The sequence below is a fragment of the Gopherus flavomarginatus genome, chromosome 5, assembly GCF_025201925.1.
Source record: "Gopherus flavomarginatus isolate rGopFla2 chromosome 5, rGopFla2.mat.asm, whole genome shotgun sequence".
Lineage (NCBI taxonomy): Eukaryota > Metazoa > Chordata > Testudines > Testudinidae > Gopherus > Gopherus flavomarginatus.
Window position 1 is genome coordinate 17,757,981 of NC_066621.1, and position 14,029 is coordinate 17,772,009.

The following is a 14,029-nucleotide window of genomic DNA, read 5'->3' on the forward strand; positions in this document are numbered from 1 at the left end:
CAGGAGGCGCTTACCACAGGCAGCTCCTAGCAGCAGCGTAGCCCCACAGTGCCCCCAGAAGCAACCGGCTGCTGGTACATCTCTGCACACCCTTGGGGGGAATAGGACAGCATGTTTCCGTGTGCTGTCCGCACACGCAAGCGCTGCCCGCACAGCTCGCATTAGCCAGGAACCGGTCAATGGGAGATGTGAGGACAGTGCTCGGGGAGGGGGCAGCAAGTGAGGCCTCCTCCACCCCCGCACATCTCCCAAAAGGGGCTGCAGAGATGTGCCAGCAGCCGGCCACTTCCAGGAGCGGCTTGAGGCCATGGAATGCGGGCAGCCTGCCTAAGCCCTGCTGCACCAGGCCCCCCTTAGCCTGGGGCCCTGGGCTGCAGCCCCTAAAGCTCCTGCATTAATCCAGCCCTGGACAGGAGAATGATTTGTAATTGCTGCTTGTACTGATTCTTCTCCATTCTTCCCAGGCTCCAGTTCTTGGGATGTGTTTGGTCCAAGCACTTGAGTGCAGGACAGAGGGGGCAGCAGGCAGCCTTGTTCCACCTCAGCTCTTACTGAGCGGGTTTGGTGTTTTCCAGGATTCGAGGCACAAGAGTTTGACGCAGTGGTGAGCAGAGTGGAGGGGCAGAGGCTCATTGTTGAGTGTCGCTACAATTACCGGGATTACAGTGCAACACGGAAAACCTGGTGCCGGCTGAGAGATGAGAAATGCTTTCCATTAGTTAGCACCTCTTACACATCATATAGATACCACAACAAGGTTACCTCTGGAAGAGTCACGATAGAGGATCACACCGGCAATGGGACTGTAACCATCACCATGGAGAAGCTGCAGGTGCAGGACTCCGGCGTGTACTGGTGCGCGCGCGATTACCCGCCCAATACAATGTATCCACTGAGGACAATTAAACTGGATGTTTCCAAGGGTGAGTTAATTTCCTTTCAGGAGAACTGTCTTTTCTGCTGAATATAATCCCATGTCTTTCCCTGCTTTATAATCTCTCCCCTGCCTGTATCGATTCCTCCTGACTGCCCACAGAATCTGTCCCCCTCGTCTCCTCTCTCCTGTCTCACACTGTGAACTGCTCTGAAACACCTCCACAATTCAGCCAACAGACCATTCCTGCTTCCTGTTAGAATAGTCTTTTCCTGTTTTCCCTTCTAATCGCTTCCTGGGGTGGGTGGGGGCTGTCAATTTATATTGTTACGTTTATTTATGCAAGAAGCAGATTCTGAGGGGGACATTTTAAAGTGCTGAGTCCCAACAATCAGGGCCAGATTTCCAAGAGCTCAGGACCCAGAGTGCACCCTACACACAGAGCTCTTCTGAGATCCTGGCCTGGAAAGGATCAGTAACTTCCCTCATTCTGCGAGACTTTGGGATGATCAAGTGCAAAGAGAACAGTCCAAACAGTTGATTTATGTGGCAAACAAAACCAAATACACCAGTTCACATTCACCCTTCCTGTAACTCAGCTGAAGCCAGTGACTGGAGCTATACCAGGGAAGAGTTTGGCTCATTGGGCATATGACACTCATAGGAAATGTACGTCATTGTACCTCTCAACCAGATCGTACTGACCAGTTTTTGTCTTTTCCAGAAGTCCAAGAATACGATGCTATTGAGGGGCAGAGTCTCTCTGTCCAGTGTCCATACAACACACAGGATTACAAAGAGGTGAAGAAAGCCTGGTGCAGAAGGAAAGGTCAGAATAGATGTGCTGTCTTGGTCAATACTGATCACGGATACTACGGATATCAAAACAGGGCTCAGAAAGGCAGAGCCAGGATACATGACGACACCCAGAAAGGGATTGTTACTGTCACCATGGAGAATCTGCAGGTAGACGATGCAGGGGTGTACTGGTGTGCACACTACAAGCCTCCCAGTTTTTACCTAATCTTTGAAGTTAAACTGGCTGTTACCAAGGGTGAGTATTTATTGGTAGGGAAAATGTGTGTGTGGGGGGTGCTGATTTCAGACCCACTTTCCCCTCTCTCTCCCTCCCTCCTCTCTCTGCCTCCTCCCAGATTATTCCAGAATTCCACCCACCCAAAACCCTTGTCTCCTCTTTCATAACTCACACTAGGCACTGATGTAGAACATCAGCTGAGACCAGGACTTCAGCCATGTGAATATTTCTGTTTTTAATGACCTATTTAAATATTATTTTCTCATCTCCCCTTTGCTTGTGTTCAATTAGTTCTATCTAGGTTCTTCTATGATGCACAGACTCATAGTATTTAAGCACTAATTACTTATTTTTCTTAAATGAGTGAAATTAACCAAACAATTTATAAGAGCCCAGTGACTTTCTCTGGCCTGTTTTTGAAGATGGCAGTAGAGCCATACAGAACGGTGGGGATAGTCATGTCCAAGGGAAGCCGTCAGACATTAAGTCCATATCAGATTTAGAGCTGTGCAAAAATTTGAATTTTTGATTAGCTAGAAACAATTTGACAAAATCCAACATGAATTCATTAACTATTTCAGTTGACCCAAACCTGCTTTTTTCAACAAATTGTTTCAGTCCAAAAATGTCATCCTGCTGTAATCATAATACATGTGATTGAATGCACAGTCTGTGAGCCCTGATACTTCATGGGAGGCCTGCAGGGATGTGCAGTAATGGCCCTAGAAACTGTTGCTGTATCAATTTTTTGCATGTTTCTAAAGCTTTGTTTCTTTAGTGTGTGTCCTTATTACTGTGGGGAGCTGTTCACAGGTGATGCTAATGGCCTGAGTCTCACGTGCTGGTGGCTGGCTTTGTCTAGGATTGTTACATGAGAAGCTTTGCAATACAGAGCAACCTCCCCATCATACCATTTGCTTCTCTCAGTAGCAACAGTGTGAACGCTAGTGTACAAGGCTCAGGTGGCCACCCAGCCTTTTAACCACTGTGTTTCTTAGCTTGCTCCAAGTAGGTCTGCATGACACAGTGCTCACAGCATTGCCAGCTTGTCTCCACTAGACCTGCACCAGGCGTAACCAGCACTGGCAGGAAATGTTATGGGATAAAGGCTGGTGTAGACAAGGCCTGAGGTGTTGAAACTGTGTTTGTATTTGCAGCTACAACTACAAGTGTCGTCCCAGTTACCTCAAGCAGAAGTCACACCAGCCTAGTCCTTAGCACAGCTAGTGCTGGGGTCACCCCAGCAGACAGCAGGTAAGGCTCCAACACCTGCCTCTAAGGCAGCCTCTGTGTTCGCACACCTCCAAGGGGGTGTTAGCTGCTGATCCAACATGCTCGTCTTTTCAGAGAGAAAACAGCAGCTTTTCACAGTGGCACTGATGCAGCAGGCCTCCTTTAAAAGGTGCCAGATTAGTGTCCTCTTCCTACCTGCCAACCAGTGTTAAATGGCACATAGTAAAATGGGCAGATGAAATCTAGGCCCTGTCTCATTTCAGAATTTACTAGTCTTGTCACTGTATTATCATTAGCCCTCACAGCTGCTGCTCTTTGGAGCAAGAGAAATGACATTAAATCTGGATGCATTGAATCCAAACAGTTCCCTGCATCAGCCATTGTAAAAGCAGAGCTGCCCCTACTCATTCCTGACGCCAGCCAGTGCCCATTATACTCAGTGGAAGCTGCGGAAGCCCTATTAAATATTTCCCCAGCAGTGTATCACTTTCTTCCATTTACTGGTTTATTTAATTGAGGTTTTTTTCTTTTCAGGGTCTCTGGTTTGTATTGTGGTGGTACCATGGACCAGTATATCATTGCACTAGGCGCTGTACAAAACAGAACACAAAAGACATTCCCTGCCTTAAAGAGCTCAGTTGGGCTTCAGAGACTAGCTTGTTTTCACAGGGACACAGAGAGAAGTTCAGGACCTTACTCCATATGTCAAATGGCATAGACAGGATTTAGCATTAAAGGAAGAAACATGTGATGTGAAAAAGCCAACTAAGTGTGCGAGCTATCCCAGGCACTGGTCTGATGGCCATTGTGTGACGGGGTGGTACTTACCACTCTGGCAGCTCCTTCTGGCTGTCACAGGAATTAGCTCTACTTGTCAGGGAGCTCTGCTCTGGTGGTGCCTCACCACCATCACTTTCATTCTAGGACCCACACTACTCCCAGGACTGCAGCATCCTTATCAGTGACACTCCCTTCCAGCTGTGCCATGCTTTGTGTTCCCCCCTTGCAGGGGACCTGCAATCTTTGCCCAGCTACTGCCCTGAGTGGCAACTGCAGTTCATTGTCCCAGGGCCACTTCCCATGCAGCTCCAGCACCCTCTTCTGCCCTTACTTAAGGGCCTCAGCCTGCAGGCCCTAGCAGCCAGCCAGGAGCTCTCTAGCTTCCCCAGTCCCTGCTTGCAGCAATGCATTGTCCCAGATGTTGGGTTTCTCTTCCTGCTAGGAACCTGATCTTCTCCTCTCAAGCTCCAGTCAGCTACTGAACTCTGCCCTGCTTTGGAGCCCCTCTTATATGAGTCTTCTGAGCCATGATTGGCGGCTCCTCTCAGCCCCTTTCTAATTGGCTGCCTCCACCACAGCCTCCCTAGGGCTGCTTTTAACCCCTTTCTGCCAGTGAGTTGTAGCTGCCCCATCACACCTTGTAGTATGTTTTTTTAGTGTATCAATTAATATTTAGGTGAAACTGATAATATTAATTTTAATTTAGTCTCTATGGAAAAAATAGTAAAAATGATGCCTTCATCTCTAATGCTGAAGCACCATTACTAGTTCCTGATTCCAGACTTAACTGCATCCATTTGTACAGATCTCACATCTAAAGTATAGTACTGCATTGTTTTTATTTTATTCTTTCTATTCCACCCTTAACTGTAAATAGGAAATACTACTAGATTTTGGAGTAACTCAGTAGCTTTAAATATAAGAATCAGTCTACTACACAGTTTACCTCGGGTTTTAATACCAGGATTGTTAGAAAAAAATCCTTTAACATTTTAGCCTTTGATGAACCAGTGTAGGCTTTAGCTTCATTCTGAATGCACGGGTAAATAGGGCCAGACCCATGTCTGTTTATAGAGCCTCTAGCCCAGTGAGGTCTTGAACCTGAACCTCTAGTGGAGACAAGTCTTCCCATATATCAACTAAAATGTGTAATTTATGCTCTGAAGCACCATATTTGGTAAGGATACTATAATATACTATAAAGTGGATGCTGTTATATCATTCATTGTTAAAATCACAGGAAAAATGTATATAGTAGCAGAGCAATCTAGTCCCCCAGCTATTGGAGCAGGGCTTCCTGTACTTCTAAAGTCACAGAAATCATCTTTGTAACCATCACCTCCAGTCAGTGCCTGGCCTCCCCACAGTAGCTGGTAAATCTGCTTTCATCTAGGAGAAGTGCAGCAAAAGTGAGAAGTAGAGCTGGTTTAAAATTCTCCATCAAAACTTAGTTCAGACAGAAAATATTTTTTCAATCAAAATGAAAATTTCATTTTGTTCAAAAATGCTTTTTTTCCTAAATGAAAAATGTTTTAATTATTGAGAACATTTTCAGAGATTCAGACATTCTAATGCCAGAAGGCACCACTGTGATCGTCTAGTCTGACTTCATGTATAACACAGGCCAGAGAACTGACCCAAATAATTCTTAGAACAGATCTTTTAGAAAAATATCCCATCTTGATTTCAAAATTGTCAGTGATGGAGACTTCACCAAGACCCTTGATAAATTGTTCAAATTTTAATCACTCTAACCGTTATCAATTTATGCCAGTCTGAATTTGTCTCACTTCAACTTCCAGTCACTGGATTGTGTTATACCTTTCTCTGCTAGATTGAGGAGTCCATTAAAAATTTGTTCCCAGTGTAGATACTTATAGATTATAATCAAGTCACTCCCTCACGGTACTTAGTTCCAGTGGGAAAAGTACTCCCTCGTTTTTTTTATTCTCTCACCCCTGCTTTTCCATTGGGGGGGAGGAAGGGTGATTTATTTCCCCTCTTGAAATAAAGCATTTTTCATTGAAAAAATTTCAAAATTTTCTGTGAAATATTTCATGAAATAAAAAATTTCAAAAATGTCCCCCAAATATCCTTACATTTCTAGGACCAGCTCAAAAGAGAAGCAATGAAATAAAGATGATTATCATACAGCTTTTTAAAGGACCCTGTATGTAGCTTGTATTTAGCAGTGATACTCTGAGTACATTTCCCGGATCTGAAGAACAGCTTGGTGTAAGCTCAAGGGCTTGTCTTTTCTCACCAACAGAAATTGGTTGAGTAAACGATATTACTTCACCCGTCTTGTCTCTCTAATATCCTGGGACCAACTGTGCTACAACAACATTGCATAAAGGACCATTAGCAGATGATTTAACCTAAAAAAAAGTTCTTAGAAAGAAAAGCAGTAAGCGGGGAAATGTTTCCTTTAGAGTTAGTCATCATTTTTTGAATTTCAATAATATTTTTCATCAAAATTTTGCAAAGTGGAAAAAATGGGGAAAATTTTAAAAAATTGGTCAAGTAAAATATATTACTTCACCTGTCTTGTCTCTCTAGCCCATTAAACAACCCTATTTTAAAACTATAGTTGTTAGTTGTTTCTCTGTTTTGTTAAAACTCAAGCAACACAATGTTGTGAGAACCAGAAAAATGCAGCTGCCTGGTATCTCTGTTTGGAGAGAGGAGCAGGGTGAAATGCAACAAGGAAGCAAGAATTGTAAAGAGTGAAAAAGCAGATTTCATTGATGCAATTATTCTGTTTTAATAATCTGAGGTATTAGTGAAAATTAAACACCAGTAAAACCATGGAAGCATCGAGAGGTGTTAGATGATGTTATCCACTGCAGCCTCCTGCATCTCTCTTCAGGTGCAGCAAGGTACCACAAGGCAGCACAGGGTCCAAGGTGTTGTGTCAATGTTCTCATCGGCCGTTGTGACAAAGTTCCTCCTCTACCTTGGTGGCTCCTGCACTTATTTGGCAGATTTGCTCACTTCAGTGATCTTCCCCACAGTCTGGATCAACTTCTCCTGTGTCTGATCAGGAGCTGGGAGGTTTGGGGGGAACCCGGGCCCGCCCTCTACTCCAGATTCCAGCCCAGGGCCCTGTGGATTGCAGGTGTCTACAGTGCCGCCTGTAACAGCTGTATGACAGCTACCACTCCCTGGGCTACTTCCCCATGGCCTCCTCCAAATACCTTGTTTATCCTCACCACAGGACCTTCCTCCTGGTGTCTAATAACGTTTGTACTCCTTAGTCCTCCAGCAGCACACCCTCTTACTCTCAGCTCCTTGTGCCTCTTGCTCCCAGCTCCTCACACACACTACCTCTCCTCTGGCTCTCCCCTGACTGGAGTGAGCTCCTTTTTAAACCCAGGTGCTCCGGTTAGCCTGCCTTGATTGGCTGCAGGTGATCTAATCAGCCTGTTTGCCTGAATTGGTTCTAGCAGATTCCTGATTATTCTAGTGCAACCCCTGCTCTGGTCACTCAGGGAACAGAAAATTACTCATCCAGTGACCAGTATATTTGCCCTCTACCAGACTCCTGTACCCCACTGGCCTGGGTCCATCACACCATGCAATATTTTTTTATACAGCTAATCTTCTGGCAATCGTGTGACAATGAGTTCCAAATGCTAATTATTGATTTGTACACACAAAATATTATTGTCTTATATATTTTAAACGTGTGTCTTTTTGGTTTCAAAGGGTAAATAGAAGAGCCTGATTTACCTTGTCTGGCCCATTCATGGTTTTATCATCACATCCACTTTTATTTGTATCTTCTCTGAGCTAATCAATCCTAGACACTAGATTGGGAGGGCTCTGAGTTGCTACAGAGAATTCTTTCCAGGTGTCTAGCTGGTGGATTTTGCTCACATGCTCAGGGTCTAGCTGAAGGGAACGAATTTCCCTTCTGCTCAGATTTTGGGGGACATCCTGCCATTTTGTTGCCTTCCTCTGCAGCATGAGGCATGGGTCACTAGCAAGTTTAAATTAGTGTAAATGGTGGATTCTCTATAACTCAAAGTCTTTACATTGTAACTTGAGGACCTGTAACTCAGCCAGAGGTTATGGGTCTGTCACAGGAGTGGGAGCGTGAGGTTCTGGGGCCTGTGATGTGCAGGAGGTCAGACTAGATGCTCATGATGGTCCCTTCTGGCCTTGAAGTCTATTAATCGAATCTTTTCATTTACCTTCCCACGTGGTTCCTTTCCATGCCTTATATCATTTTTGTTGCTCATCCCTGGCTAGCCTAGCGTAACAGGGTGACCATTGGCCCCTGCCACATGCCTTCTAGAGGGGAAGGCCTGGGATTTTGACAGTATGAACGGAAGTGCTTGGGCAATCTGACCAGCCACTCAAGGAGTATGGCTGGAACTCCCGAGGGCAGCTCATGCAGGGATGTTGTTTCTTTTGTGAAGACTTAGTTCAAGAGGCCAGGTCTGACAGCTGGTGTGAGGTTTAGCACATGTCTACACAGATTTAGTGCATGGCAAGCTGGGGTGTAAACCAGCAGTGCTGTGCACTAACTGGCCCTATGGGCCCTGCTACCGCACACTATGTGCTTCAATCTCCTGATTGGCTTAAAGTCAATACGGAACTTTGAGTGTGCGCAGCAGCAGGAGTCACACGGCCAGTTAGCATGCGGCACACCAGCTTGGTGCACACTACCTCTCTGTATAGACATACCCTCATTTCTCAGTGCTCTTTGCAGTAATTCAGTGTGGTAAGCATTTGCCACACAGTTATTTCCTGTTCTAACTACATGTGGAAATGGTGTCTCTGATAGGGATGATGCATATCTCACTATTTTTGTACGTAGATATTTATGGCCTTGTAGACATTCTCTGCATTTTGGACCCAGTCTTTCATAAGTTCTTTCCACTAGTCATGGCAGTGTGCATGGTGCAAACTACTAGTGAGTTTTTCATTAGTGATGAGCCAAAAACACCTCTGTAAACACACACTTGCTATTTTAGCTGAGATGTGCACTGGCTTTGCTTTCCCGTGGCTGAAGGATATAGAGGCTATCCATTGCTACCAAATAGGAAAGTGATGATATTGTCACCCTATATGAAGCAAAAAGCTATCTCCCAAACTCCTGGAGAAACTCACCCGTAGCATAACTTCACTGACTTACGTGGATTTCCCAATCCAGTGCTATGGAATGATGATTACTATAAGGGGAAAGGATACATCCACTGGGGTAATACAGTATATGGAAAGAGGCAATTACACAAAGTATGTTTTTGAGGGCTAAAGTTTTGACACCATGGGACACTGTGGCTTACATGAATTTTTTTAACTTTAAATCCCATTTTAAGTATCTGAGTTTATTTGTTCTGGATGGTAAAGGATGAAGGAAATACTCTAATTTTGTATTCAGTCCCAACATGTTTTCCGAAACCCTCCTGATCCTTGTGAGTTGATTGCTTCTCTCCTTTCCTTCTTTCCTTACCAGTTCCCTCAACTCGAGATCTACTTTCCTTTGGCTGGCAGTTGGCTTCCTCATCAACAAGACCCTGTTAGCTGTGATGATAGCTCTCCCAGTGAGAAGAAGAAACCGCCTCTGAGGAAGCACCCAGGCACCAACAAATCTTGAATTCATGGTGCGAAATGACAGCTTGTCTCTTAAAACCAAACTATCTGTCATATGGGCCCACTAGGAAGCAGGGAATTCCTCACAGGACTTTGTTTATGCTGCCAGATAGGGAACCAGCATAGCTCCACTGGTGATAGCTAATAAGGCCCAGACTTCTTTATCACCATGTCATCTAGTCCTGCTGAAAGCAGGGTTAGACAACGCAATGGGGAAAGGCTCCACTACAGCTTCTGTTCTGGCTAGCACCAGAACAGCTCCATCAGTGGTGAATTACAAGTCCCATTTCTGCCAATGTAGATATAGCCCATGACCAGTGACTTGGGTTCTGGAAGGAAAGTCCTGCTCAAGACATGAAATCCAGGAGATCAGAGTATTTGGTCAACTTCCAAGGCCAGGACTCGGTAGGAAAAGTGGACTGTAGACCAAACTCAAGGGATTAATAGTGCTAGAAAGAGAAAGGAACAATATCTCATCAGAAGGCTGAAGGAGATTGTTGGTAACTTAGAGTGAAGTTTTCAAAAATCCATAAGTGACTTAGGTTTCTAAGTCTCATTTTCAAAAACTGATTTATGTACTTAGGCACCTAAGTCCCATTGACTTTTGATAAGATGTACGCTCCTAAGGGCCCACAGCAGTTTTGAGACTAAAACTTAGAACTTTTGGAAAATTTCCCTTGGAATTTTATTCTCTCTCTCTCTCTGAGACCCTGGAAAACTGCTTGTCCTCTTCGACATGCAGTCACCAGAATAGATCCAATTCAGGGGCTCAGACTAGAACTGGGCGGACCTTGAAATAGAGACAATTTTCCCGTTAGTGGTAGGACTGGTCAAAAACTGACCAATTCTCAACAAAGTTTTGTCTTTTTAGTGAGAAAAGGAAAAAATACATTTTTCATATTTGTCAACCAGCTCTATTGCAAATCCCGAGGCACATCACCCCCAGAGAGCCTGGTTTTAAAAGGCCCTGCACTTCCTTCAGAACCACCTGACCTCCCGTGGGCATGACAGTTTGTTCAATCCCTTTGGGTGTGGCAGGTTCTTTTCCTCCTTCAAGGAAGTTAAGAACATAAAAACAGCCATACTGGGTCAGACCAATGGTCCATGTAGCCCAGTATGCTGTCTTCCGACAATGGCCAGTTCCAGGTACTTCCTAGGGACTGCAGAGAACAGGGCAATTATGGAGTGATCCATCCCCTGTCATCCAGTCCCAGCTTCTGGCAGTCAGAGGTTTAGGGACCTCCAGAGCATAGGGTTGCACCCCAACTACTGTGGCTAACAGCCATTGATGAACCTATCCTCCATGAAGATATCTAATTCTTTTTGAACATCGTTCCTCTTTTGACCTTCACAATATCCTGTGGCAAGGAGTTCCATAGGTTGACTGTGCCTTATATGAAGAAATACTTCTCTGTTTGTTTTAAACTGCTGGCTATTAATTTTGTCAGGTGACCCCTGGTTCTTGTGTTATGTGAGGGGGTAAATAACACTTCCCTATTCATGATTTTACAGATTGCTATCATAACCCACTCCACTTTGTCATCTGTTTCTAAGCTGAACATTCCCAGTCATTTTAATCTTTCCTTATGTGGAAGCTGTTCCATACCCCCAAATGTATTTGGTCCCTCTCTCTGTATTTTTTTCATTTCTGATATATCTTTTATGAGATGGAGCGATTAGAACTGCAGGCTGTATTCAAAATGTGGTTGTACAATGGATTTATGGAGTAGCAGTATGATATTTTCTGTCTTCTTATCTATCCCTTTCCTAAAAGTTTCTAACATTCTGTTTGCTTTTTTAACTGATGCTGGTGCACATCGAGTGGATGTTTTCAGGGAACTATCCACAATGACTCCGAGATGTTTCTAGAATGGTAACAGCTAATTTACACCCCATCATTTTGTATGGATCGTTGGGATTATGTTTCAATGTGCATCACATTGCATTTATCAACATTGAACTTCATCTGCCATTTTGTTGCCCAGTCTCCTAGTTTTGTGAGCTCCCTTTGCTACTCTTCGCTATCAGCTTTGGATTTATCCATCGTTGGTAATTTTAAGTGATTAAGTATCATCTGCAAGTTTATTAACCCTTTCCTCCTCTTCTTGAGACAGGCTACATACACCTCACTGCAGATAAGATTCTTTCAAAGAAAACTGTTCTCCTTTCATTTCAGGGCAATGGGGCACCTGAAGCAAGCATCTGTCTGAGGGGATGAGGAGCTGATACAAATCTCCTCCTCCAGAAGCATCTCTGTACTTGAACTTGATGATGTCATCTCTGCCAAGGCTCTGAGCAGAAACGGGTGCCCATTCCCCACACTGTATCCAAGCCTTCGTCCCTAAATAGACCACTCCTTCTCTACACTGCATACTCCAGACTTCATACACAATAGCACGGAGAGAGGATGCAGAATAATGCAGCTCCTTACCTAATCTCCCCTTCCAGTTGCAGACCCTGGGATATCAGCTGGGCTCTCTATCATCTCAGTAGTTTTACATCTAATAATACAGTGGGTCTGCTTCAGTGGTTCCCTGGTATCCATGAGGAAAAAGCAATCCTCTGCTTTCTTTCCAAGCTGCTCTTCCAGCTGGGTCAGAATGCCTCCCCACCAGCACACACTTGAGAAATATTGAGTCACTGTGGCTAGGTACAAATGATGGTTTCCAGCCTGATTTTATGAATGATCTGCATCCTTATGTCTTATAACTGCCCTTGACTGTGTTCCACCTCATGCTCCTTGTGCTAAGAGGAGAGTGGCACCAGTCCATGGACAGGTTGATCATTATAGACTAGCAGCACCAGAACAGATCTTATTTGGGGAGAACACAGGAGTAACTGCATGACAGATCAAGTTCGCTTTCTCCAATGTCTCTGCATGGGGCACTAGGGGCTTGAAGGAATGGAATTTTCCCAGAAGCAGAACAAAGAGATCCAGTGTTAGCACAGGGTCTTAAAAACTGCAGCAGCTTAGAGATTCAGGAGGGACTCAATGGAAGCTTGAGCAGCAGAGCATAACAGTGGGGTATGTTTTCATAGCTGGGGGCGGGGGGGAGTCCTGTTGAATTCTGGAGCAGTTGAGGAAGAAGGAAGTTGGATGAAGAGGAGAGAGACATTGTGATTCGGAGGAGAAGCCACATGCAGCAGAGGAGATCCTGGACTCATAGCGGGCTCCGACCTAAGCCCAAAGAATGCTCAAGAACAGTTAGCAATCTGAAGCAGGGAAATGCACACAGATGTCATTGTTTGGACTATGTCTTTATACGTCTTGAGCGTCTATAGAGTGGTTGGTTTCGGAGCTTTTGCAAAGTCAGTGTCTTACGTGCTTCTTCTATCACATGTCCCTACAGAAGTAACCTGTAACCCAAAGCACCCCAAAGTTGGAGCTCTTGGAAAGGGGGAGCTTAAACTACTGGAATGGCCGTGGGGTCGTGGAGGTTTAGAGCAGCTGGAGCACGAGCTCCCATCTCCATGAAGCGTACCAGAGGGGCCAAGGAAAGAGGCAGTGCTGGAGCCTACTCCACCTTGGAAAGCTCAAAGCACATGGCTCTAGACTAGAGGATGGACCCGCGCACACTACTCTGCTGAGCGTCCAGCAGAGCTTTAGCGGGGCTGAATATCCACGGAGGCTCTCTGCTGTACTGGCTGCAGATGGAGCCAGTTTTGTAGGGTTGCCAATAGTCTTGTGTCTTTAAGACTGTCCCTTATTTAAACAAAAAATTGCCTGTCCCAAACTAAATCAGTACTGAGAGCCTTTTATCATTTGTTTCAATGTAGAGTGTTGCCAGAGGAAAGCAGTCCAGAATTTGGCCTGGCCTCCCCTCTGTCATGCATGGTGGGGCAGCCAGGTCAAATTTGAGTAGCACTGACAGAGGGGCACTGCCAAGAAACTGGTCCTGTATTTTTTAAATACAATGTTGGCAACCTTACTGTTACTCCATGTGCTGTACAATGCTGAAGGCTGTAACAACTCTGTTAAACTGAAAATACAAAGTATGAACCCTGACAACACCCATTTTTTCATGTTCTCCGTGTATATATATTCTCCTACTGTATCTTCCACTGCATGCACCTGATGAAGTGGGTTTTAGTCCACGAAAGCTTATGCTCAAATAAATTTGTTAGTCTCAAAGATGTCACAAGGACTCCTCGTTGTTTTTGCTGAATGGTGTGAGCTTGATTTCTCCATGCCAGCCTCTTGTGGAAATATCTGTCATATTGATCCTGGCCCTGGCTCTCTTCGATTCCATGGAATGGATCTTTGGGAGCAACCTGGGGGTTAGTTTAGTTGTGATAATGCCTGGAACTCATATAGTGCCTCCTAAGTTATCTCAAAACAGATGCCGGACAGGCTTTCATTACCTCCTCTGCAATGTTGGGATGATAATTCCTCTGCAGCACAGGTGCTCCACTCGCTGACTGCAAAGCCTTTTGAAATCCACAGACAACGGGGTTAGGGAGGTGAAAAATATTAATAATTTACCCTCTCCACTGCCTGCTCCATA

The 14,029-nt window shown here is 44.8% G+C and overlaps 1 protein-coding gene across 1 annotated transcript in view; it reads left to right on the forward strand.

Annotated features, from left to right (window-relative positions):
• Nucleotides 1-673: 673 nt before the first annotated feature.
• LOC127051458 (uncharacterized) overlaps nucleotides 674-14,029 on the forward strand; it is a gene marked incomplete at its 5' end in the record, with an annotated part of 41,089 nt that continues 27,733 nt past the window's right edge. The window contains 4 exons of the mRNA XM_050953788.1: nucleotides 674-923; nucleotides 1,599-1,928; nucleotides 3,068-3,164; nucleotides 3,678-3,847. Coding sequence (XP_050809745.1) covers nucleotides 674-923; nucleotides 1,599-1,928; nucleotides 3,068-3,164; nucleotides 3,678-3,847 — 847 coding nt within the window. The remainder of the gene's footprint in view (nucleotides 924-1,598; nucleotides 1,929-3,067; nucleotides 3,165-3,677; nucleotides 3,848-14,029) is intronic.